Source organism: Danio aesculapii, chromosome 12, assembly GCF_903798145.1.
Source record: "Danio aesculapii chromosome 12, fDanAes4.1, whole genome shotgun sequence".
NCBI lineage: Eukaryota > Metazoa > Chordata > Actinopteri > Cypriniformes > Danionidae > Danio > Danio aesculapii.
Window position 1 is genome coordinate 26,601,105 of NC_079446.1, and position 27,952 is coordinate 26,629,056.

The 27,952-nt window shown below is 35.4% G+C and overlaps 1 protein-coding gene across 2 annotated transcripts; it reads right to left on the minus strand.

Moving 5' to 3' along the window:
* Window positions 1–61: 61 nt before the first annotated feature.
* On the minus strand, window positions 62–27,952 carry socs5a (suppressor of cytokine signaling 5a). Of its 2 annotated transcripts, none has more exons than XM_056469127.1 (2): window positions 27,817–27,952; window positions 62–5,914 (listed from the first exon to the last, which is right to left on the minus strand). In XM_056469127.1, exon 2 carries the CDS (start codon window positions 5,893–5,895, stop codon window positions 4,306–4,308), a length of 1,590 nt encoding a protein of 529 aa, XP_056325102.1. In that variant the 5' UTR covers window positions 5,896–5,914; window positions 27,817–27,952; the 3' UTR covers window positions 62–4,305. The 2 variants fall into 2 exon arrangements, with proteins under 2 accessions (XP_056325102.1, XP_056325101.1); XM_056469126.1 differs by having other exon boundaries at window positions 27,595–27,952.

Sequence of the window (27,952 nt, forward strand, 5' to 3'; positions counted from 1 at the left end):
GAATAGGTTTAAGAAAACAGTTATAGCGTGCTAGATTTAAAAAAAAAAACAGGAAACCAAATTACACATACAACACTTTTATTTTTGAATTTTAAGACAATGAAGCATAAGCCAAGAGCACCAAGAGTGACAGCTACTGGTGAAAGGGGGGCATGCTTCTGCTCCCCCACAAGAACAGCAAACTGTAACCCAAAGTCAAACAAAAGATTACAACAGAGCAACTTAGTAACAGCCTGGGAGTAGGGACCAATAACTGTACATAAGAGAGAAAGAAGGAACGATGACATAGAGAGAGGACGCCGAGTGCGAGTAATTACAATGTACAGTACGAACCTCGGGCAGTGTATAAAAAATAATAATAATTAACGTATAAGAAGGTGAGAGACAGTGATATCCACGTCACTCCACAGAACCCACAGTCCCTATTTCAGGAAGTGTATTGAGGGTTTACTCCCAAGGGTCAAATAAGAAATAAAGAGGAAGGTCATGGATGGCTCAAGAGTCATCTCACGAATGATCGTTGTCAATTGCTGTAACAATGACACTCGGTTCCACCATCAGTCCCTTCCTCGAAAACAAATGTGCATACACCATTTTAAATGGGTGATGCTTATGATGTATTGGATCTGAAAAAGATCCAACCAGAATTGAACAAGTCAGTCTTTATTCCTGTCCAAAGATTGCTGAACCTCCCTCTAGTTTGTGTACAGAAATGGGTTGAAGAACACTGAACAGAAAACGTTTCCTGTTGGTATACTGTGCAAGGCTCTGCACACAAAATGGCTTGCAACATTCTCTCTAACATTTTAACACAGTCTTGTTATTTTCTAAGAAATCTCAGCTTCCCAAGTTAGGCTACTGACATCAACACACTGCCAATCCAAACCTTAGCGTATCGTCTGAAAATCATGACCTTTCATTCGGTTTTGAGATCTGTGATAGTCTCCATCCATACACATTATTCATGTGCTGTCCGATCACTTAAGTCAGGGATGTCCGAACTCGGTCCTGGAGGGCCGGTGTCCTGGAGAGTTTAGCTTCAACCCTAACCAGACACACCTGAACCAGCTAGGGCCTTACTAGATATACTAGAAACTTCCTGGCAGATGTGCAAGTTGGAGCTAAACTCAGCAGGACACCGGCCCTCCAGGACTGAGTTTGGACATCCCTGACTTAAGTCAATCTGAATAGACCTGGTGGTCTAGAAATATTTCATAAATTACATTTAACTATATTGATCTGGTTAACAAAGATCAAGAACATACCTTAATAATAACATTGTTACTAAAATATGGGGGACTGAAAGCTTTGTGTACACCATTTCTTTGTGATAATTTCAAATTCGTCGCAGAACACTACACACTTCTATAAAAACTCTAAATTAACGCTTATATTTTTAGTCGCGTTTTCTACAATAAGGAATTATGCTTTCATTTGCCGCAAGATGAAATTGAACTAAACTGGGGGCTACTTGAGTTGGGTTACTTCAGAAAAGGGTGTAAAATTTAAGAAAAGGCACTTCTGAAAGTAAGTGAAGCAAATTCACACAATGAGCCAATTAGCACCTGTGATTCGAGTCAATTTTGCAATTACTTTGTTAGGATGGTTTCTGATCACTCTGACAATTATTCACCAAACTTAAACCTTTGGTCACATTAATCTATAGCTTCTCTCACACACCTTTCAATGGCATTGCACTAGATCCATTGCTGTCATGATGTGAACAGGATGACTTTAACCTAAAGGTGATTTCAAAGGAAACCAACTTCTCAAACAATTCACATTGGTTTTCATATGGGTCACCATTATAGCTAAGCCCAAGAACATTATTGCATTTTTTTTACAGTTACTACTATTAAAAATATTTCATTTTAAAATCTGTATCAATATATATATATATATAGATAGATATCTATTTTAATCCAATATGTCTTAAGTAAAACTAGGGAAACTAAGGTGGAGAGAAGAGGCAGCATAATCCGCTTCTCTACCCCCATCTGACTGAGCATATATTCCAGCCCTGATGAAAATTGGTACAGGTATAGGTAGGTACTAGTCAAGTTTCATAAGTTAGTGCAGTAAGGAGTGTCTGGAGCAAAGCCAAGCATTACACTTTTACAGATGAGCAGGACAGCTGGCCCCTTCAGATGCCATGTCAACCTGAAACCTGCTTCACCACTATAATCCAAGCTAAAGCTCTGTCTAAATTGCACTACGTTCACCCACACCTTCCAAATGGGGTGAGGGAGATCAATTCATACCACTGAGAGTTGCCCCAAAGATCCTTCCTTTTGTCTTTGTATTTATTCCTAGTATGACCATGGCACCTTTTTCTTGTGCAAGAAAAAAATGACTCAACGGGATAATGTGCAGGAAGACTTTAAATGCATCAGGATAGGCTGTGATTAGTGTTTCTCGGGAGGAGCAGATAACACAAAACGTTTCATGCCAGCTGAAGTCTTGACAAGAAGGTCAGGGGCAGTGCAACATACACACATACACAAAGCTGGTTGCTGGTTATAGTCACACTGCTGTTTCGAGCCTGAGCTTTGCATTTGGGAGTTGTACCTGATCTCGTCAACTGAAATAAAATATGAAAGTTGAGGGAGTCAATAGTCATATCCCTAGCTCTACTCAAAAACACATCATACATCAGCACCAGGTCCATGAAGATGATGTTTCATGGAGCCATTTCATGACATTCAGTGCAGAAACAGTCATTGGAAAAATTCTCTTCCAATTGGACCACTGTTTGTTACTCACAAATTTTAGATGTATGAAGGCACACTGCTTAAGTGATCTATCTTTTTTTGAGACTAAGAGAATGGGCAAATATTCGTTTCTCTGCCATTCAAACAAGATATGGAGTTTGAAATGACTCACTTTTGTCAAAGAAACTAGCGATGTGATCAAGGCGCTGGTCTTGGCCAGGGGAATCAATGTGAACGTACTCAATTTGAACTCTGAACTTCCCCCTGGACGCTTTCAGAAACAATCTGAAACACTTAAATGTACAACTCGGTAAGTATTAAAAAACATCCCTTAATTAAAATCATATTAAACAGGCTCACAAAACAAGCCAGCTTGACCCAAAGCCATTGGCACTGATGGGAAACCTCAAATCTTAGTCTGTCCTCTCTAGAGCAATGTGGTTTAGACAAAGTGAGATTATAGTGTTTATTCCTATATAGGAGGATGTTTACGCCTGACAACAATGGTCCCAGTGTAGCAGGTTTATGTATTGCCTCTGCTGCACCCACTAACATAAGCACAGTTAAGTTAAAGTGCTCTCAATCAGCGCCCAACTTCCAGGACACCAATAGACCATTCACAACAATACAAAAAAGACGATACAGAATTAGTCACCCCCTGTGCAATTAGTGGTAGGAATTAATGATTACAAAACATACATACAGCAACAGAACGCAGAGTGTGAGTAACTATGTTTTTTGAAAACCAAGCGCTCTCACATCACACCACGTCACATTGTGCACCATTGTCCTTACAGCTTCCCAGAAGCGCAAGGAAGCAAAACGTCACAGAGCCCTTCTCTCCACTGCAATGCATTCCAAAAAGCTATCTGGACACATAGTTTAAACTATCTTTCATGGATCTCTTCTGCCTTTCTTTTAGCAGGGGGAAAGTCTTTCTAGAGTTTTTCCTGCTCCTGAATGCCTCCTCCTCTAAACTGCGGAATGAGCACAGAACGTTACCATGAGAATCACTGACAGAGCACCATGAAATCTAATGATGATGAAAGAAGCTGGAAAAAGCAATAAATGGACATCACCGAACTTCTCCTCTCCCCTCAGAATTTGTCCACAATGTTACTTTAAATAAACACTTGTGATGCAATTTCAATACAAGGGAATTATGGGGAGGCAAGGAGGTGAATGGTACAACAGAAAGAAAAAAGTGAAATGGCTATAAACCAATGGCTATAAACCAGTCAAGCTGTTAAAGGGTGGAGAGGCATGAAAATAGCTGAATCTGCAGATCCCCCTTAGAACACAGCCATGGGAACTAAGGAAGAAAGAAAATGAGACTAAGACCTCTGCTGCTTCATTCTAGTCCAGAAGCTGTAGTGAAATGTGCACTCTGGAGAGCCTGTATATGTAACTTTGTTTGTTAGAGTGATAACAAAAAAAAAATGATAGAAACTTATAGTGTTCAGTTTCAGGTCCCTCCTTACTTCCAACCCCAAACATCAGACCCCTTCCCAAAAAGTGTGTAATTCTTCCACCTCTGCAAAGTGATGAATGAATTACTCGATGGAGAGATGAGAAGTACAGTATCTAGCCTGCCTCACTTGGCCTTGACCGGCTCTCGCTCAAGCCAGCGTACACGCACCCTCTGTTTATAGTGATACTCCCTGAGGTAGTCCTGCAGAGCAGGGGGCAGTGGTAGTGCCCCGATGCCATCGTAGGTGATCCCATGGCAAATTGCAGCTCGAGCCAGGCTTTGCAGGCCAAATGGGAAGGTCCGGTGCAGAGGCACAGTGAGCAATGGCTCAAAAAACATGCAAGCGCTAGGGTCCTTGTAGTGCTCCAAGAGTGCGGTGACAGTGGCTGCATGGAACACGCAGGGGTCGTGTGCATCAAAGCTGAAGTTGTGATTCCATTGCTCAATGCGTGCGTGTAGCGAACGACCATATCTGCGGAAGCTAACAGAAAATAGGTAGTCTTCCTGAGCAGAGTCACGCAGCAAAAAAGTTCCCTCTGGTCGACCATCTAGCAATGCTTCAGCCTCGTAACGGTCCATCACACCCCAGTAACAGGGAAGGGCTGTGATCTGCAGCAGATCTGGAACCAAGCAGTGAATATAGTCAATCTGGGTGTGCACTTTCCAAGGACCCGGTTGCTTGCTGCTCAGATGGCCCTCTCCTGAAGCATGCCACTGCTTGGGTTTGCGAGCTTGCAAGCAAAGTGTGGTGGTTTCATCGTCCTCAGAGTCACAGTTAGCTGCTGCTGCTGCACCTCGACTATCGCCTACGGCCTCACCCATTCCTGGAGCAAGCTTCGGTCCTAGCTTATAAAGAGAAGCTAAGGGGGCTGTGATGGCCTCCACTGTGTGGATCTGAGCATCTGGAGGTGGGTCCACACCCTCCTCAATGCTAAGTCGCCTTCTTTCTCGCAAACGCTCCTCTTCATCTTCCGGGGATGCACAGGTAGCACCACATGCATCAGAAGATGAATCCAATGGAATCATGTTGATGGGTGCAGTGTGTTGTTTAATAAGGTGCCACTTTCTGGCAAGGTCTGATCCTGGTGCAAATGGGCATGTCTCCAGCATCAGCTCCGTAATTTGTATTTTGCGTTTGGGTGGTGGAAGGTGAGTATTTCGAGAAGATGAGCGTAGTGGGAGGCATAGGCCCACAGTATCATGGATTTGCTGGCGAATTGAACGTGTTGTCCCTGACTCCAACTCCTCTGGGCTGTTACCAGTCCCATGTCTGCGCCGAGACCGGCCTGATTGCCGGTCTGTGGTTTCTAGAGAACTCTGAGCCTTAGTAGAACAAGAGTGTCTCTTTTTTCCGCTCCAAGGTGCATGACGTGAATAGGAGTCTCTGCGGGCTCCCAGTGGAGCACGAGCATCATCAGCATCCTGCTCGACAGTGATCTCCAGTATCTGGGGTACATCTGCTACACAGTTATGGCCCCGTCGTGTCACACTCCCACTGGTCCTCCATGCCACTAGAGGAAGTGCTGCTACACTGCTAGAGGGACTGTTGGCCTCTAGGGTGATATCTCCCTGGGCTCTGTCCACACTATGGCACACTGTATCTGTTTGCGGTTGAAGCTGTGGCGATGTTTCAACACGAGAACCCCCATCTGTGTGAAGCAGAGACTGACACCCTCTCTTCAGGTTGCTCCACACCTTGCCAACCTTCTCCATGAGGTGGGGGCACCTGGAACTAGAAAAAAGAAAGAATTTAGTTAGTACCTCATGACAAAAAACTAATTATCTAGTTATAAGCAAGCACAAATAAGGCTCAGACACAAGAGTGTGCATGTATGTCAGGAACTGTGGGAGAGCAAAGTGACTAAGGCCCCATTTACGCATACATCTTGGGAAATCATTGCACAAGTTTATAACAGCCAAATGTGTTCATTTTCAAAATAGATTGACGTTTGAAACAAGGTCTAAAACGAAAGTATCAACTTTGCTTTTCTTTATAGATATAATATGAACGATAATGTTTTAATTAACCATTGCACTCCACCACAAGTTTTTGTTATTAGGGGACTGTTATTTTCCCCCTAATTTAATCAAGGTTTCCTTAATATTAATCAATGGTTTATACATTTTACATCCATTTTACACATTTATTTTCACAATTTATGCTAAACAGACCAAATAAAAGGGATTTATTGAGCAGTATAGCAAAAAAAAAATAGCTTAACTGTCATAGTTTAGTTTCTAAATACATTTTTAAAAAATCTGAAAAAGAACATTTGCATTAAAAAAATGGCAAAAGTAGGCATTCAGACAACATGTGAAACATGCATAATTTAATATTGCTTTAAAATATATATGTTATACTAAAATAATAATATCCTCAACACTAATAAAACTCAAATAAAAGCCTTAGGATTGCAATGTTTATATTATAAAAGTGACAGATTTTAATAAGAGATATAACGTCAGGTATCCCAGGAGACTCATGTTAATTCCAGGTGTATACTCCAATCTTTCTTGGCTGACCACTTGGGATCAGATAGCTCAAGATGGATGTTAATACCAGGTGTAAACAAGGCCTAAGTGATTAAAGAGTTGCCAGGCAGACTCACTGAGACTCAAGGCCAGTGCTAAAAATGAACCCATGGATCTGCTCCCAGTCAACATGCTGCCGTGGGCTGAGTTACAATGCCGGTCTAGGCCTGTCTTTTTCTGACCTGCCACAGTAGAGTGCATTACAGCTAATGAACTGAGAGATTTTGCATGAGCTCTGTAAATCCTATCTGCTGTAATCATTGTGTAACCACCAAAAAACTTTGAACTTAGCTTAAATAATAAAATAAAATATTAAAAAATATTAAATATAAAAGTGAATTGGCTTGGCCTTATTCATTAACTGTTTACCCACTAGATGTTATTCACATTTAATTGTAAAAGCAACACCATATTAGAGAAGACTAAATGTCAGAACAGGCTAAATGTGAGTCAGTAAAGTAGTGAGTAGTAGTGATGGCCTCCAGGTGAAGCGCGAGCTCAAGGACTGCTTGTGCTCAGAAAAACTAGCTTCTTTATTGAGCACATGTACTCTGGCTAAATCGTCTTCTCAAAAGACAAACTTGCTGTCAATGAAAACAAATCAAGCTTTAAATCCCAAGAACAGATCCTTCTACAGATAACCAAATCCAACAGTGATTTCAACACCAAAAATGTTTAGCATAATACATAAGGTGCCCAAATATTACCATTAAAGCAGGTCATCGCATCAGTTTGCACAGAAAACAAGACTTTAAATTATTTAATGTGAAATATGTCACAATGCAAGCCTGAATGAGAGCGAAAACGGCCATACATAATTAATGCTAGTTCATCAAGTCTCCTGATAAAAAGGGAACAACAGAATGTAGGTCATGTGGGAGAAAGAGCAGAGCATTATTCACCTTCTCTCAGATGTTAGAGGAAGAGTGTCAAGTTTTTTTTTTTCATCAAGGTTGCTTGGTGTCATGTGTAAATGTAATAAACATTTGAGATGGACAAACTTGTGAGGCTGACACCATTTGCTGATTTTCAGCTATAAAGAATTCTGTTTAAGGATCAGGGGTAGGAAGATATGTTTATGTAATCATGGGTCATTTTAACCCTGCATAAATGAATCCTGGGTTATCTTGATTCAGATTTCACACTGTGCTTAACATAACAATGAATCACAAGTATTCAACGCTGATGTTTCAACACTGTGAATGCTAAACCCTGGGTTAATGTCCTAATTTGTATATTGCAGTGTCACTGACTGGATGAATGCAACCTGTTTGTTTTGAAACAGACGGACAATATTAAATATAGTCTTCCAATTTACATGATTTTGGCCCATTTCACTGAGTGGTACAGTTTGTACAGTACGGTACACACTTATGTCAATTTCCACTGTCAAAATGGCCACAATAGCAAATCATACCACACCACATTATTCTCAGAGGAAACAAGGCATTTAATATTTTCACCTCAAACGACTGTTTATGAAAAAAATGCACTGTTGCACCAAAGCCTGTGAATATGAGGCAAGTTCTTGGCTGTCATTATGCATAGTCCTAACCCTCCTAACACCTAAAAGAACCCTGTCTTGACCCCGTCTTGAATGAGGGTTTCATAATACCGAGTAGGCATGGGATGTTTTCAGGGTATACCGCGGTTTGGAAAAGTCAAGGTTTTAAAACCGTCAACATTCTCTGTAATACCGTTCCTATATGTGTAAGACTTTCTATTTACTTTTTGTTTGTTTTTAGGACAACAGTATCTCCAGAAGAAAAAAAAATCTAAATTTACCAATTTAAATGGTAAAGAAATCTGTGTTTTTGAAACTAATGAAGACAGCAGAAGTCAATGATTTATTTGAATTATTTAGCCTCACATGTTTACTGTTCCAAAATATTATGTCTTTCAAAAGATAAAATATATTGTTTTCAATGAGGAAAAAAGTTTGTTTTTTACCCAGACATTTAAAAAGAATATATTTTAAAGCAGTAACCACAATACTATGAAACCGTGAAATTTTTTATCCAAGATTTTTATATCGTCATAATCTTATAATCCTGCCCATGCCTAATCCTGAGAAGAAAAAAAAACGAACCAGTGCTAACCAACTTGTGAAGTGTCTAAATTTTCAAGTATGAAATATTGCTATATTTGGGTTAAAACAGGGTTTGAAACAATAAGGATTATAATTTTAACTACTTTTTAATTGAGGTAGCAAATGAAAGCAAATAGTAAGTAATGTGTATTTAAATGGTGCATTTATCGTGTATGGCCATACACCCACAGAACTTCACAATTATTAGGGGGTCTCTTCACACCACCACCAGTGTGCAGCATCCACTTGGATGATGCGACGGCAGCCACAGGAGAACGGCTCCAATGTGCTCAACACACATTAGCTATTAGTGGAGTGGATAGACAGTCATAGAGCCAATTTGGTGGATGGGATTGATTGGGAGGCCATGATGGGTAAGGGCCGATGGAGGGAATTTGGCCAGGACACGGTTACATCCCTGCCTTTTTTTTTTTTTTTACAAAAAGTGCCATGGGATTTTTAATGACCACAGAGAGTCAGGACTGGCGCTTACTGACAGTATAGTGGCCCCTTCACTATACTGGGGCATTAGGATTCACACAGACTACAGGTTGAGCGCCCCTTGCTGGCCTCACTGTCAACACTTTCAACAGCAAACTAGTTTTCCCATGTGTTCTCCAATCCAGGTACTGACCAGGCTCAGGCCTGCTTAACTGGTCTTGGGCTGCATGTTGATATGGCTGTGGCATATGCATGAAATTCAGAAAAATATTGAATCGAAGGGCAAAGTGTGTAACATTTCAGTTGAAATCGGCTTGTTGGCATTAAAACTATTCAATTCTAAGACTACATGTTCTCTAATTCAACAGACAAGACAAGCTCTTTTGAGTCCATACCAAGATCAACTGCTCCTTTATCTCATGGCAATTAATAAATATTTTACATTGTTTTGTGAATTAGTGGCCAATTTATAAGCCTATTCATACATTTTGTGTAATCTGCTCACACCCTGGTGACGTTACATTTTGGGGAGAGGTTAGGGGCAAACCATTATGGTTGGTTTAAACTACAATGACTATTGAACACTACAGTTTGGTGAATCTTCATTTCGTAATATCAATATTACTAAATATTATTGTAGCCCTTTTGCTTTAATTTTATGCCAAATAATACTTAGTTTTAGTGGTTTCTTACGACTGGATAAGAATACAATTTATATTTAAAAGAGGAAGAAACTCATGATTATTATGTTAATATTATAGAAAATTATTTATTGATATTAATAAATAATATTTATTATGTTAATTAATTTGTATTTTTAATTATGATGATGATTACTATTATTATTCTATGTATTATAATACTATACTACTATTTGCTGTGTTTACTATGTTATATATATATATATATATATATATATATATATATATATATATATATATATATATATATATATATATATATACATACACACATACACTTTTTAATGTAAACTTTAGAAATGCTTTGGCAATACTTTTGTAACATTTGTCATGGCAATAAAGCAATTATTGAATTGAATTGAAAGTGATGATGCCTTAGTCGGGCACTTATATACCCTCATTCATGTTTCCAAATATTGCACACAGTGACATTTTGGCTCAAACAGCATCTTGCTTATGTCAAACCTGCTTGATTATGTCAGTGCTGAAAAATGGGTATGATTGGCACCAAAAGCGTTAGCATGTTCCCCTTTGTTTTTCCCATTCAAAGCCAGTCTGTGAGTATAAAGAATGATCATAAATCAAAGTTCAGATCTTGCAGTGGCAGCTATGGCGACAATGTGCATAGGGGCCAACAAGCCTGACCTTTCCCCCAAACTCAGGAACCCTGCTCCACTTCTAGACTGAACTTGCACTACATAACATTTGTAAAATTGTGGCGCGAGGCGGTCAGAAGAGTTCATGAAAAGGGTCATAGAATTCATTAGGATGTATTCTGTGAAACTGTAAGCTAAATATGAAGTCAAGGGTCATTTTTTATGCCTCGACTCTCATCGTGAAATAAGACTATTGCATAAAAAGTGTTGCATGAGCAACATTTGCACTATTTAAATGACTGGAACTGTAAATTGATATTACATAACCTTGCTTTGGCAAACCAGGCAGGGAGGCACAACGGAGTGAATTAAATCTATTCAATTCACAGTGCACACGTTCCAAAAAAAGTCACATCCAAGCAAACTGACTGTGGAGGTCTTCAATATATTGTGTATTAAAATTCAATAAGCAATAGGACAGGTTCCAGAAGAACATTTTAAACCATTAAATAAGCATGTTAGCGATTAGCGAATGACTTTTTCCCAATGTTTAAGAAATTATTCAAATGTAAAGTTGTATGGTAATAAAAAAAACCTGACATTGCAATATTTAGTTTTTCTGCAATATACACTGTGATATGAATACAATTTCAGCAAATGATTTAAATAGCTCTATTTGGAAAGCATTTATTAATTTAGATGAGAATAAACATACGATGATAGCCTTTTTCATGGTATATCGTGGTTTGGAAAAGTCGAGGTTTTAAAACCGCCACAATTTTTTGCTATTCCATTCCTATAGTATAAGTAAGATTTTTTTATTTACTAAATTTATTATTAATTACTGTTTTAAATTGTAAAAAAAATCTGTGTTTTAGATACACGAAGACAGCAGAAATCAATAATTTATTTGAATCATTTACTGCTCCAAAATATTTTAAATGTTTCTCAAAATAAAATATACTGTGTTCAGAGGGGAAAAAAGTTGTTGTTTTTTACCCACACATTTAAAAAGAACTTATTTAAGAGCAGTAATCGCAATACCGTTAAACCGTGATTTTCCATCAGAATCTTATACCGGCCCATGCCTAGTAGAGAATAGGATTGCACAATATATATCGTTGCAGCATCGATATCGCAATGTGCGCATCTACAATAGTCACATCGCAAGAATTGCAATGTTGTGTCTAAATTAGTTGACCAGGAGCTACAGAACTTGTGATTTGTAAAGTCACTGCTAAATTGAACCATAATAGATAGAACGTTTATAGATAGAAAGTCTTGTGACTAAGCATTTCTGACTTACTTTCTGCATTAAATCGAAATTTCACAATCTAAATTTCTCATAAAACTCATAATGTTCCTTTTACAGCATTGATGTTGTAATGTATATCAAATATAATCAGCTAAATAGACTTAAGCATCCATTTGGTGGTTTAAGCATAGAAACAGACGAAAAACAATTTAAACGTAGGCGCCGTCATTAGCAATAGGCTAGCGCAGAAACTCCATTGAAAATACTGGGGTAAAATTAATTTCGATATTTTAGACATGGCGTGGAATAATGGAATTTTATGCTGTGCTTCTTGTTTGGTCTGATACCCACTTTATATCGTATCTCAGCCAGGCAGTGAAGATCGCTGTTTTTTCAAGAAAGCAGATCTTAAATGTGTCAATATTGTATGAGATGACAATTAACCGGAAGCCCTGGGGATGGCTGACTGAAATTAAAAGTCTGTTTGTATATACCTCATTCAAAAAAAATCTGAAGTTTGGAAATGCGACTAAAAAAATCTGACTAAAAATTCAGTTGCCTTAAATTTCAGATGTTCAATATTCAAGTTAAGAAAAAAAAAAAAAAAGAAAATCAAATTCAAAACAATTTTAAAAGATATATAATATTCAGTATTATTTAATTATAATTGTTAACAACACAATTCAAATTTAGATGGTTTTGGCATATATTTTTATATACATTTGCAGATAATTTAGCTTGTCTTAAGGAAAAACTCCTAATTATTTTTTCTTCAGGTGAAAATAAAACAATTTTACTAACAATAACTTGAGATATTTTGACTAGAAACAAGACAAAGAAAAAAAAACATTTCTTTGTGTTGTGGTTTTTCCATTTCTGTACCTGAATACTGTTAGATTGCACAGAAAACTTTCAAAAAGAGCTATACAAACCATTTTGTGAAAGTGTATTGATATAGCAATACCTATTGCAGAAAAATAAAATATCGCGAAATTGTGCAGTCCTAGAAGTGAATCATGAAAAACTATAATAAATTACAAGCAAAGATAAACACTATGAAGCAAAGATACAAGCGTAATAAACAGAGCTTTGTGGTTTTTAAGGGAGTCGAACAATATTCAGATACAGCAACTGAATAATCAAACTACACTGCATTTTTATTGTATAAATATCTCATTAAAATGAATCTTTATTAAATATACAACAACAAACATACAATTTCTTGTGCCTGAATGCTATAAACTCTCTTGAAATCCTCAACCAAGTCACCGGCCTTAAAAGCACATGCAGAGAATGAAGTTGAACTCTATTATAGTTAAACTCTGCAGTGACTCCACAAATCTCATGTGTCCTGAACTGCGGTACTGATAAACAACTGCGCGCACAGTGGTATCAATGCAGAAAAAAACAACAGCGGAATATATATATATATGCTATGCAATGGTAATCTTTGCTATAACCTATATGTGATGTAATGAATCCAGCTGCTTTGTTTAGTATTTCCATCCATAATGTTTTCTTTCACGCGGCATGTGACAGGGGAAGCTCGTGTTTGGCTGTGGGGCTCCCTTGTGTGGCTAAGAGACAGAACCGCACCCCAAGAGCAAACAAACACAACTATTTTAAAAAATATCTGGCACAAAAACTGGTTGACATGGCATACTAGTAAAGGCAGCGCCCCTTCCTCAAGTCAGTACAACAGCTGGGTTCATCTTTGAGCACTTTCAGATCTTTAGACACTACAACTTACTCAAGAATTTGAAACTCAAGGCAGAACAAGATGCTGATGTTCTGCAGGATTATAATAACCATGTAATGTAATAATAATAATTAATAAAATATCACAAAACTTTAAAATAAAAACCAACTGCAGCAGGGAGCAAGAGTTTAGAAGAGGCTCTATGGGATATGTTTACTTAATATTTTATATATATTATTAGTTATCGAATTAATTTCTAACAATAAGAAAATGAGAGCAGAACTGCATGAACTCCACAAGTGTATCAAACATGATAATTCAATTTCCACAGCAAGGATTGGGTGTATCATGTGCTTCAGTGGAAGAACATATGACCATCTGTACAAAGGAGTTCACACTTTCAATACCGTAAATTGGATTAGTACCCTATAGCGGGGCAAGGGATTACGCTTGATCCGTATGTTTCAGAACAATGGCAGATTATTAACCATAATCTGACTCGTCATGAAAGTAGCGATTTATAAACATTTATGTTCAAATATTCCTCATTCACAAAAGACTTTCCTTCAAAACTAAGAAATACCTTGAGGTGATGTCCAAGTACTTTGTATGATTTGTCCTAAGTGCAATTCCTAAAAAATAAATATGTTATTAACTGTCAGTCTTTGGCATTATCTGACTGAATTAAAATTTTCTTCATTCTTTTAAAAACTCTTCATAACTATTTTTTTTTTAATTCTTACATTACCTCTGTAAGTGCAAGGAAAAAATTCAGATAAAATGATTTCTAACTATTATCTATTATTAGTGGAGTAATGATCGCAAATCTCATGGTTCAGATCACATAATGGTTATTTTGTCACAGATCGGACCATTGTTTAGATCAGCAAAAAGGGGAGGAGAGAAATGTAATTTGCTTTTCATTTATTACAAAAACAGTACTGCAAGACACTTTCGGTTTTAACAAACAGAACTTAGAAGCTGTAATTTGACGCCATTATTTTGTGGTACATTTTTGATGGCTGGTTGTCACCACCTATTGGTTAAATAATGTAAATGCTGCCTCCAACTTTTTTGAGCGTCGTTAAATGCATATGGCGGAGATTTTAATCTTTACCATAAACATCAGTGGTTTTATCTAAACAATGAACTATTATGCTAGTACTTCTTTATGAAGCCAGATCAGTCACAAAAATAATACATTTACAAAATGGAATTCGTAAATTCATGCACAGCAGCACACTCCACATTTACAAAAAAATCTAATTTGTAAATTTGCAAACACAATTCATGTCTTGAATCGTTTAATGTCACGAATCGTGTTTTGAATTTCCGAATTGGATTTGTGTGTTTTTGTATCGTGTTTGGAATTTACGAATTGGATTTGTGTGTTTTTGTATCGTGTTTGGAATTTACGAATTGGATTTGTGTGTTTTTGTATCGTGTTTGGAATTTACGAATTGGATTTGTGTGTTTGTGTATCGTGTTTGGAATTTCCGAATTGGATTTGTGTGTTTTTGTATCGTGTTTGGAATTTCCGAATTGGATTTGTGTGTTTTTGTATCGTGTTTGGAATTTACAAATTGGATTTGTGTGTTTTTGTATCGTGTTTGGAATTTACGAATTGGATTTGTGTGTTTTTGTATCGTGTTTGGAATTTACGAATTGGATTTGTGTGTTTTTGTATCGTGTTTGGAATTTACGAATTGGATTGGTGTTTTTGTATCGTGTTTGGAATTTACGAATTGGATTTGTGCGTTTTTGTATCGTGTTTGGAATTTACGAATTGGATTTGTGCGTTTTTGTATCGTGTTTTGAATTTACGAATTGGATTTGTGTGTTTTTGAATCGTGTTTTGAATTTACGAATTGGATTTGTGTGTTTTTGAATCGTGTTTTGAATTCAGGAATTGGATTGTGTTTTTAAAGTGTGTTCTGAATTTACAAATTGGATTTGTCTTTTTGAATCGTGTTTTGAACTTACGAATTGGATGGGTATTTTTTAATCGTGTTTTGAAATTACAAATTAGATTTTGTGAATGTGAATTGTTGTGGATCTATGAATTGTATTTTGTAAACGTATTATTTTTAAGACTGATCTGGCTCCATACTTCTGTGTTATATGACTGTGTAACTTCATAACTAACTCAAAAAACTAAAGACTGAATCTCTTTCTTGATTTTTGCCTTTTTCAAACACAGATTTGAATGCAGCAATTCAAAGGATTAATAAACATATACAAATCACCATCATTCATAATTTATGTTGCGTGGGTGTTAAGATCCCGAACTTTTAATGATTAAACATGCAGCTTACACTGAATGCATTAATGCATGCTAAACAAGTAGTGACAGAAAACTCCTTTAATAAACCCACAACATCCCGAATAACCTACCACAACTTGTATCATCATTATAATTTACAGTAAAGCCTAAATGCTTTTATACATGTGATTTGAATGACTCAAGAGGCGATCTCTCTGTAATAGTTACAAATTTAGGATTACCAGTAAAAAAATGTATTAATCCACGGGTCATGTGTGTTCTGAACCATGGGTCGTGATCCGTATGAATCACGGATCAACCGCGTACACCCAACTACACAAATACCAAGTAGCACTCTTTCAAATCTTACATTTCGATTCTACAAGTATCCTCTTAGTATTATGCAGTTCTATCTAAAATGTATGGCTAAAATTAAGAGTTTTTCACATATTCAAGTTTTGAGATGTTTTAATAATAATAATAATAATAATAATAATAATAAAAACTTGATCCGCATTTAATTTTTGCGATATGGAATGTAAAAACTTAAAAGCTTTCAAAACCACTCAGAATGCAGAGAGAAATTAATCATTCCAAAACAGATGCAGTTTAGAAATCTAGCCATTTGTAAGCACTAAGTACACTTCTCCATATATACACACACATACATTAATTAACAGCAATTCTTGGTACCTCTGTACTCATCCGTTTTAACCCTCATTACTCTGCAGCTTACAAAACACTCCACAACCTTAACCAGTTAGAGCGTATTAGTGGATTAGTGGATCTCTTCTGTTCCTCATGTTCCACCGCTGACCAGATACAGCAGGACTGTCTGCGGATGAATCCTGGCACCAGATCACAAAACACTAGCCCATTAAATACTATGCTATTCTCTGCTCGGCTAGGGTTTCTGCTACCAAGAACGCTAACAAGCCTTGCCCAGAGCTACTGCTTCCTGGTAACGTGGGCCCAGCCCCCTCTGTTTCCCCCAGGTCTCACCCCCTCTCTTCACCTGATACCGTGGCCAAATTCTACACCAGACGTATCTAACACCCAAGCGCCAGAAGAGGAAGCAGTCCAGAGACGTCCACCTCGTTCTCAAGAGGGACAGACAGTCAAATATCTACACAATCTCTGGAAACAAAGATCCACACCAACATTTTTTTTCTGCTAACAGATCTGTATCTCAAACAAAACTGACACTGCTATATTTTGTTCTTCTGTAAATATATAATATTGCCATATAAAAGCAATTCAACCAAATGTACTGAATAGCTCTGGATGGAAAGTAGGGCTGAGCGATATTGCAAAAAATAATATCACAATCTCATGTTTCATATCATTCGGTATCAATAATTATTGAATATTTTTAACAATACATTTAGGAATATTAGGATTTTTTATTTAACCATCTTATTTTAATTTACCATATTAGTAAACAAAAATATTTAAACAAAGTATTCTGATCTCTTTATAATAAAAATAAACATAAGTGTTAAAGAGACTCTTAAACTTGATAAATAAAATGTTACAAAGTGTGTGGAATGGTAAAGTTAGATCAACATCTGTAAGGTGTCAATAATAATGATACAATAAACCTCAAACTCTGTAAACAAAACTAATGATAATCAAATCTGAGCTTTCATTTAAACGAACCATGCAGCCATCATTATTCAAATACATGCTGCAACATTACAAAGTAGAATGACTAAATTACCCCCTATGCTAAAAATCTTTCAGATGGGGAGCTAGTGGCTGGGATGCACAAGAAAAGAAACCAAAAAGCCACTCTAGCAACATCCTTGCGTGTTGTTATTTTGACCTGAAGTGAGAAGCGTGATTTGTGTTTGTCTGAGGTAATTAGTCTGCTGTTAATACTGAAATATGATTATTGCATACAAAGTGTGAAGCAGATTGGTTAGTTTTAGTGCCGGGGCATTCGGAAAAGTTCAGATTTTTTTCAACTAGGTGTAACTGGAAAATGCGCCATTGGAAATGACAAACTGACACCCTAATCTTATTGCCATTGGTTCCAAGGCGTGCATTCAGCAGCCATGTTTTAATAAAACTATAGCACTTCATACCGAAACTACATACCAAACTTTTTTTATTGTCAATATTGAAAATGGTGTTTGGTCAATAAATAGCGATATCTATTTTATCGCCCAGCCCTAATGTAAAGAAATCACTGTTTTATAATAATTGGGTTGATTTTATACACACACAAGCAATATTTATGCTGCTTGTTTTGCTGAAAACTGCTTTTTAAAATGAGCTTAAACTGCACAATTCTAGAGATTTTTTAGAAAAACGTTAATTTATGTTTTTATGTTCTATCAACTTAAATTTGTTATGTTAACTTAATACGTGTTGTGAAAACAAATTAATTGTGTGGAACCCTGCATTTTGTACAGAGTAGGGTAGTGAAACAAACAAATAACACGCATATAATTTGAACAGAGCAGAGTCCAGAAGTATATTCAGCTACAGAAATTCAATAATCAAAGCACTACAGTATTCTTCGTAGTATAAATTCAATCTTTGTTAAAGCTACAAATATAATTTATTGTGCCTAAATGCTTTAAACTCGCTCACACACCTTAAAACTTGCCAAAAGATATGCCATGCAATGAAAAGTGTCTGTGTTGCGGACTTGCATCAGCTGCTTTTGGACTAAAAAAGCTGCATATGAGAAGAGTGCATTAAACAGATGACAGCTGATTAAAACGAGAACCTACGAATTAATCTTTCCATATCTGCAGGTGGCAGCAGTCTAAACTATCATAACAGAATGGAAAACTGGAACTAGTGCTGCACACATACAAACCTTAAAGTAGAATATACATAATAAGGGCTGCACAAAATATTGTTTCAGCATGGATATCGCAATCTGATTGTCATTCAAAATAGTCTTTATAAATGTATCATTTGCATGTGTTTTTAATGCCTGACATTGTATAAGTATTTTAAAAGCACTCAGGTATGAGAAATTGTACCATTTGTGACAATGATGATTCATTTTATTGAGTTATTTTTATTTTAATCATTCAATTACAGTACCTGAATACTGTTAGACTCAGAAAGCTATGAAACATCATTTAAATCTTTTTCTTGATTGTATTTATAGATTGTTTATTAGAGTTTCTGCAGATGCACTCCCACCGCAGAATCATCCCAATCAATCTAAGATTATAAATAAAATTCTTTCCAAATATAGATATTAAGTCATCTGGTCATAATCTGATAATGCATATTGTTTGCAAATATTTAGGAAATGCAACAAAAAAGACAGCTTCATTTTCCGTCTTTGACTTGCGTTGTTTGCTTAATTTTGTTACAAAGTTTTGTTTTTTCCTTGAACTCTGATTGATAGAGCAGCCAATCTGAGCACTCCATTTAACCAATGGCTGATGGAGATTCAACATGATTCTGGGAAACTCGCTCTGACATATGCCTGACAAGAGGCATTGTATGGAACACACCAAACACACTAGCCTTTACAAATGCTTACCGACGGCTCAACACAGCAAATGGCCGACCGTTGATTGGTGTCTTTAAAAACGCATGCAACTGATAAACTTTCACTCTATTATGGTGTGGAGAAGCATTGCTTGCATATGGTTAATACATGTGGTTGCACTTTTTCGTGATGTACTGTTTACACAGTGTTAAAATAACGCATTGTTGGCAATGCTAAAACAGTTGACAAATAGCTACAAGCTACGAAAAAAAATTTTTATTTTAAAACAAACTTGTGGGCACTTTTAATTTACTTTATTACTTTTTATTTGGTTTATTATTAATATGTTAACGTGTTTAGTTGTTATTTGGTTACATATGAAATACTGAAGTGATATTTTATAACTTACAGAACCCAATGTCTGGGTGTAGGAGTAAGAAAAAATATAGATAATAAAGACTTTTGTCTGTGTGTTTTTTTTTTTTTTTTTTTTTACAGCTTATCAACACAAAATAATGCCGTAAATAATGCCACAAGTTTTAAGAAAAAAGTTCCAGCAAAATCGTTTTAGGCTGCAAAAATCAGAAAAAAAGTCCTGCGCAATCCTGGAGGGACTGTTCAAGTTTGCAGTCACTCACCAAATCTCATGTGTTCTGACTGTGGTGCCTGAACATCCCAATATGAGACTATTGTGGATGCATGCATTACCGTGCCGATGGTAAAAAGATATCCAGTAAACTTTATTACTGTAAACATGCCTGAGCTCTTTTGATAAAAGTCTAAATGCCACAGGAGATTGAGAAGAAGCCCTTATCTTCACCATACTCCTTCAGTTACTGCAGACAGCACTAGATGTGAAGTATGCCATTCTCTGGCAACGAGAGAAACAACGTTACATGAAAAACATCTATAATATGGGAAGTGAAATATGGGTCCTACTGAGAGCTGATGATACCACATCCATGAGTTTGGACGGAAGACAGACTGGGTGGGTTGTACTTCCATACACATAGATAAGACTCCTTGGTCTCAGAACAGTCTTTTTAATCACTATGGTTAAAATAGCCACCATCAAATTGGGAAATCATGCATTTATGCTTCATTATCAAACTCTAAAGGAAAATATACACTACTGGTTAAAACCTTTTCTAAGTTAGCTACTTTTTAACTAACTAACTCTAACTAATAGAGTGATTATAAGCTAAATTAATCAGAAGTGACAGTAAAAGCATTCCAGAGATTATATATATATATATATATATATATATATATATATATATATATATATATATATATATATATATATATATATATATATATATATATATATGATCTTCTTTTAAACTTTCTATTCAATGAACAATCCTGAAAATGGCCTGCACAAAAAACTGACCAAATTCAGCTTTTCCATCAAAATACATTTGGTCTTGAAGTATATTAAACATTTTGTAAGTTGTAATGATTTCCCACAATATTACTATTCAAGGTAATGTACATTTGAATAAAATATCTTTTACATATATTTTATTAACCCCAGGATTTTGTACAGTAATGTAAAATGTGTTTTATATTAATTTAAAAATAAACATCAGCGATAAAAAGTAAATGTTCCCATGAGGTTTTATTTGTTAATATTAGTTTAAGGTGTTCTCGTTGGCGTACAATTATGCATTTAAGTACTGATTAATATTAATTATAAGCACATTCTATAAAGTTTGAGTTAGGGATAGGTTTGAACTACTGCTATATGTTTAATTACACTTCATTTACCATTGCTTATTTAGCAAGTAACACTGTAAAGGACACTAAAAAGCAAAGTATTACCCTTCATTAGCTACACCATGTCACCAAGTTAATTTCAACACACAGTGCTCAGCATATACAATTACACCCCTCACAAATGTATATTTTAAATTCCTATTTTTAACAGGAAGCTATACAATATTATATTTGTGCATCTACATTAGATTAGTCAGTACTGAAGCCAAATCCGGAGCTTATCTAACAAAATAACTTATGATAACTATCCAAAGACAAGTTTATATGTTATAAAAAAAATATTAAATACAAATTTAAAAAAAAGAGAAAAAAAAATCAAGAGAAGTAAAAAAAAGTGAACGTTTTTGTTGAAATTTTGTAGGTTGTAATTTTGTTTTTGCGATATTTTTCTTGAATTTAATTGTATTCTCTTTCAATTTCTAAATATGTTTGATGACAAAATTATTACTTTGATAAATATATGTGTTTAATAAATCTGTTTTGTTTAAATGCACCAAAATGCATTCAATATATTCACTGACAAATGGATTAAAATATTCATTTTCAAAATGGGGTGTACTCAATTAGGCTGAGCACTGTACACCATGTTAATTGCCAACATTTACCAACAAATCTAAAGTGGCATCTGTTGACATTGTAATAGAATATAAAATAACATAAATAAACATTTTAAAACTGCATTTTGTTTCCCCACGAGCAAAGAATCTCATGGATTGGAGAACGTCTGAATTGACCTCCCCCATATCCTAAAAACTGTATTTTAATCAATTTACATTAACAATTCATTACCGCAATAAATTATAAATCAATGTGCCAAATATTAATTATTTTGCATATCATCATTTTACATTAACCACTGAATTAAATGTTAACAAATGAAATAAAAATATTACTGTGTCACTGGTGCCCTTAATGCAGTGAAGCAGCTTTCTAGGAAGCATCTGTTGCAATGTCTAAGCCCCACTCAAGACAACTAAAATATCTGGGCAGGCCTTCACCTCTGTTCATGGAAATATGTCAGCATGAGTTCACGAAGTCTCTCTCACTTTACTAAATTGTCTTGCGGGTCAAGAGAAGGACTCTGAGATGCCCCAAACTAGCAGATAATATTTCATTATGTTCAGAATAAGCCTGCAATCTTTTACAGTGTGGCAGGAGGTCTGCAGAAACAACAAAAAAAAAACATTAGCAAGCACCCACAATCTATTTGAGAAACGGACCTCTAAAAACCAGACCTCCATAAAGCCAGAGGTTTTATTCTCCTACCGAGGTTACGCCACTGTATATCTTATGCAACAAAGGCCCAACATATAGATAGGCATATTAAATCTGTATTAAGTAATACTTGCAATAGGATAACATTCTGATCAGTGCTTTTTTCTTGCAAGCTGATAAGAATCAGATATTAACCAGGAAAACACTAAAGGTTACAAAAATAACATTTCATAGTTTCTATTAATAGATGGAGTCGGAATAGTTCCTCCAAATGCATCGTAGTGACCTGCAACTGTCACACTCATCTCAAAGGCATATTTTAGTGTTCACTGTCTTTTTTAACTTAGGGATTCTTTAGCGCCTTTAGTTCTTTTCGGCTTAGTCCCTTTATAAATCAGGGGTCGACACAGAGGAATGAACCGCCAACTTATCCAACATATGTTTTACTTCCAGCTGCAACCCAAAACTGGGAAACACCCATACATACTCTTTCACACACAAACACTACCGCCAATTTAGCTTATTCAATTCAACTATAGCACATGTCTTTGGACTGTGGGGGAAACTGGAGCACCCGGAGGAAACCCACGCAAACACTGGGAGAGCATGCAAACTCCGCGCAGAAATGCCAACTGACCCGGCCGGGGCTCAAACCAGCGACCTTCTTGCTGAGGCGATTGTGCTACCCACTGTGCCACCGTGATGCCCATAGTTAATTTTAATTTACAGATTTTTTTTTTTTTTTGAAGAATTTGACAATTAAGAATGAAATGAAAATAAATTGCACCATAAATATCTGCCAAAAAATCTGCCATTAAACAAAGGTTATTTCTTGATACAATGGAAAATGCAAGCTCTCAGCTCAAAATTCATAGTTTCATCTATTCTGGTGTATTAATTGTCATTTGATACAATTTCCAAAAAGTGAAATGTGAGCCAAAGACAAAAAGGGATTTATCAAGCATCAAAAACGGGGTATATCCAGGGCTAGCGGTTAATTGTCATACCATACAAAATCACCAAGTTTAAGATGATTTCTTTCAAAAAAAAAAAAAAAAAAAAAACAACTCTGATTTTCACTGCCTGGATGAGATACGATACAAAGTGGGTATCAGACCAAACAAGAAGCACTGCATTAAATTATATTTTGCCACGCCATGTCTAAAACATGGAAATTAATTTTACCCCAGTGTTTTCAATGGAATTTCTGCGCTAACCTACAGCTAATAATGGCGCCTGCGGTTAAACTGTTTTTCGTCTCTTTTTACACTTTAACAACCAAATGGATGCTTAAGTCTATTTAACTGATTATATTTGATTACATTACAACATCAATCCTATAAAAGGAAACTTATGCGTGCCCTATTAAGCGCTTTGAGTGTCCAGAAAAGCGCTATACAAATGTAAAGAATAATTATTATTAATAAATTGAAAATAGTCACATAAACCTTTCACTGCAAGTTCACTATTGGCTGAAAAACACTAGCTGTGCATATAGTCCATTGTTATAACTATTACATTGTGTCAGGTTGCATTTAGCTTTTTTCAATGTCTATCATACATTTTCCTTCAGTACAGGCAGAGATCATCATATGCGTTTATAACAAGAATCACTTTATGACAACAAAATGACTAAGTGCAGCCCAAAATACTAATTAACTCTAATTGATTAGTTTAATACTAATTAAAGTATGTTTTTAATTCTGATTTTTCCAACATCTTTTAAACCACTAAAGGTGTAGCCTATTCGCCAACAAAATACTTTTACAAAATATTATTTTTTAAATATTTTTCATTTAAAATATAATAATTTTGTTTGCCCACTTATTGTTTTCTATATTTGATTAGGTAAAAGGTCAGAATAAAAATGTTGTTTCACTTTTACCAATATATATTGATTGCAATGAATGGTGACACATATATTTTAACATTTTGTTTTCACACGTCATTTGTAACAAAGTAGACACTTGCATTCAAAATGCTTATTATGTCTATAAATTGCCATTGTAAATTTCATTTGATACAAAAATCAAAATGGGTCACTTCATTTTTGACTTGAATACGTATATGTATATTTTTTAAATGACCAACAACACATAATTGATTAAAAATCATCTACACAAAAGAGCTGACTTTAAAATATACTCCACGGCCAAGCATTTCTTTTGTTTCACATGTCAGTTCACAGCCTGGACTTGCACCTTAAAAATCTTTAAAAAAAAATCTCTTTAAAAAAAAAAAAAGGAAGCCAGATACACAGATTATGTACTTAAACTTAACTCAAAGAAAATATTTGCTCACACTTTACAATAATGTTTGATTAATGTATACTAGCATGAACTAATAATGAACAACACTTCCACAACATTTATTAATCAAAGTTCAACGTTTAGTAACGCTTTATTAAAATCCAAAGTTGTGCCTGTTAACACAGGCCAGTAGCCAGTCTAGTGAAAGGGGTGGTTCTTTTTTCTCAAAAAAAGGACCTTTTTGCAGTTATTAGACTTATTTTCCATTTAATAATGAGATTTAAATACTACATTTTAATGACATTTTAAGCACTTTTCATGCTGGATTAGCTTGTCGGATGGTCACACTTTTTGTTGAACCAAAAACATTTTCTAAAGATTTAGAATAAAGAAATATGAAGAGGCTACTTGTTTTTAGGCTACATTATGATATATCACTGGGGAGGAAAAAAGCAGTCTATTAAAGTTTTCAATTTAAAAGTGTGGCCTATTGTCATTTACTAGGCAAATAACAAACTGGCCAGCACATTCAACTTTCCCCAGTCTCAGAATCAGGCCATTTGAATAATAAAAATAAATAAACATAATAATGATGATAATAATAACGTAAAGCTTCACAATTTCTCTAGCTTTTCTTGTAAAGAAAAAGTACATTAGAAAATTCATGGATAACAACAATAGCCTAATAATTATTAATATGGGCCGCTTTTGGTGCTTCACAGCTTTTTTCTTTTAAGAATAATGTCCAAGATTTAGAATAAAAGTTACTTATAAAATCTTTTCTTTATAACAACAATACAGTGAAAGTTGACTTTACTTGCATCAGATTCCGCTTGGTCTAAAAGTCTTTTTCGATGGGTTATTTTGATAACTTATGGTGGCATAACCAATTAAAATAGGACAAACGAGCTCATGTATGGGACAGATTCTGAACCCTCTTGGCCACCGGCTTGTAACATTAGTTAAAATTGTACTGTGAATAACCATTAACAATAAAAAGAACATTTTTTCATTACCTAATGTTAGCAAGGATGAATAAATACTGTAATAAATGTTAGAAAATGCATGAATAATGAACTCTTATTGTAAAGTTTGAGCAAATAATAAAAGGGCATGGAGGTAATTTAGTGGAAAGCATGAAACTTTCATCATAATTAGGGCAGGCCTTTGCAATAACAGTGCAGCTACAGTGCACCTAAGTGCAATCCTCCTCAATACAGGCATGGTAAAATAACTGTATTTTGTAATAACTGTAAGTGTGTTGTTTCACTTTTACCTATATATACTGATTGCTGTGAATGGTGATGAAGCATTAATTCACCCATATATAATTTCATGTGTAATTTGTAACAATAAAGTAGACACTTGCATTCAAAATGCTTATTATGTATATAAATCACCTTTATAAATTTAATCTCATGCGGACATCAAAATGGGTCACTTCATTTGAACACACAACTGATTAAAATGATCTACACAAAAGAGCTGAATTGAAAATATACTCCACAGCCAAGCATTTCTATTGTTTCACATGTCAGTTCACAGCCAGTCATAGACTTGCACCTTAAAAAATCTGGACGTCAGATATACAGATTATGTGCTTAAACTTAGCTTAAACTTATGTGAAAATATTTGTGCACACTCTACAATAATGTTTGATTAATGTATACTAGCATGATCTAATAATGAACACTTCCACAACATTTATTAATCATAGTTCAACATTTAGTAATGCTTTACAAAAATCCAAAGTTGTGCACAACTAATTAAAAATGATCTAAACAAAAGAGCTGAATTTAAAATATAATTCACGGGCAAGCATTTCTATTGTCTCACATGTCAGTTCACAGCCTGTCATAGACCTGTTAGTAATAAAAATGAAGTCCTATTGTAAAGTTTGAGCAAATAATAAAAGGGCATTTAGTGGAAAGCATGAAACTTTCGTCATAATTAGGGTAGGCCTTTGCAATAACAGTGCAGCTAAGTGCAATCCTCCTCAATACAGGCATGAAAATTAACTGTATTTTTATGGATACCTTAATGATTCTTTCTATGCTTTACCTGATATAACTACCGGCCTACATGTAGATCAGTTGTGCTGAATAACAAAAAAAAAACAGTCTAAGTGTAAAAAGGAAGACTAAGTGCAGCCCAAAATACTAATTAACTCTAATTGATTATTATTTAATACTAATTAAAGTATTTTTTTTACTTTTGATTTTTCTAACATTTTTTAATCTACTAGGTTTTGCCTATTAGTCAACAAAACACTTTTACAAAATATTATATTTATTTATATTTTTCATTGAAAATAGAATAATTTTTGTATGTCCACTCTTTTATATATTTGAATAGGTAAGAGGTCAGAATAAGTGTGTTGTTTCACTTTTACCTTGATATATTGAATGCAATTAATGGTGATGAAGCATTATTTCACACGTTTACGCAAGAAATTTGGTAACAATAAAGTAGACACTTGCATTCAAAATGGTTATTATATATAAATCACCTTTGTAAATATAATTTGATGTAGACACCAAAATTGGACACTTCATTTTTTACTAGGATAAGTATCTGTATATTTTTAAATGATTTAGAACACACAACTGATTAAAATGACCTACACAAAAGAGCTGAATTTAAAATATACTTCACAGCCAAGAATTAATATTGTCTCATATGTCAGTTCACAGCCTGTCATAGACTTGCATGTTAGTAAATACATAAAAATGAACTCTTATTGTAAAGTTTGAGCAACTATAAAAAGGGCATTTAATGGAAAGCATGAAACTTTCGTCATAATTAGGGTAGGCCTTTGCAATAACAGTGCAGCTACAGCCTAAGTGCAATCCTCCTCAATACAGGCATGAAAAATAACTGTATTTTTATGGATACCCTAATGATTCCTTCTAAGCTTTACTTGATATAACAACTACTGGCCTACATGTGGATCAGTTGTGCTGAATAACAAAATAAAGAGTCTCTATGCATTTCTACTTGCTTTCAACCGGCTTCGGGTATTTAGAAAAGGGGCCGACTGGAAAAAAGAAAGAGTTAAAAGGCCATCGAACATGCGCGATAACATAAAATAATCGATGCGCACTCACAACACACGGAGAGATAAACTCACCGATCCTTCTGTCGTGCTCTTTTATTGTTTTTTCAGGTGTCTTCTTTTGTTTGCGAAAAAAATGCTATCAAGAATAGTCGGGTACATTTTCCCGAGGCTAGACGCGGCGCTGGATAAAACAGACGGACGGGAGACGACCGGGAGCATAACTGCGATAATCGAAAAGCAAACTGCGCATCGGTTTGTCGATGAAGTCGTAAACATTTGATACTTTGTATTTACATGGCCTACGATCCCCTCATCCCGTTGGCATTTCTTTCCCTGACGGCCGATATGGTCGCCAAGTGCAGCAGCAGCGGAGTCGAGAATCAGGAGAAGTGGTGGCAAAGCTGCTGTTGACTGACATCGGGAAACTCCA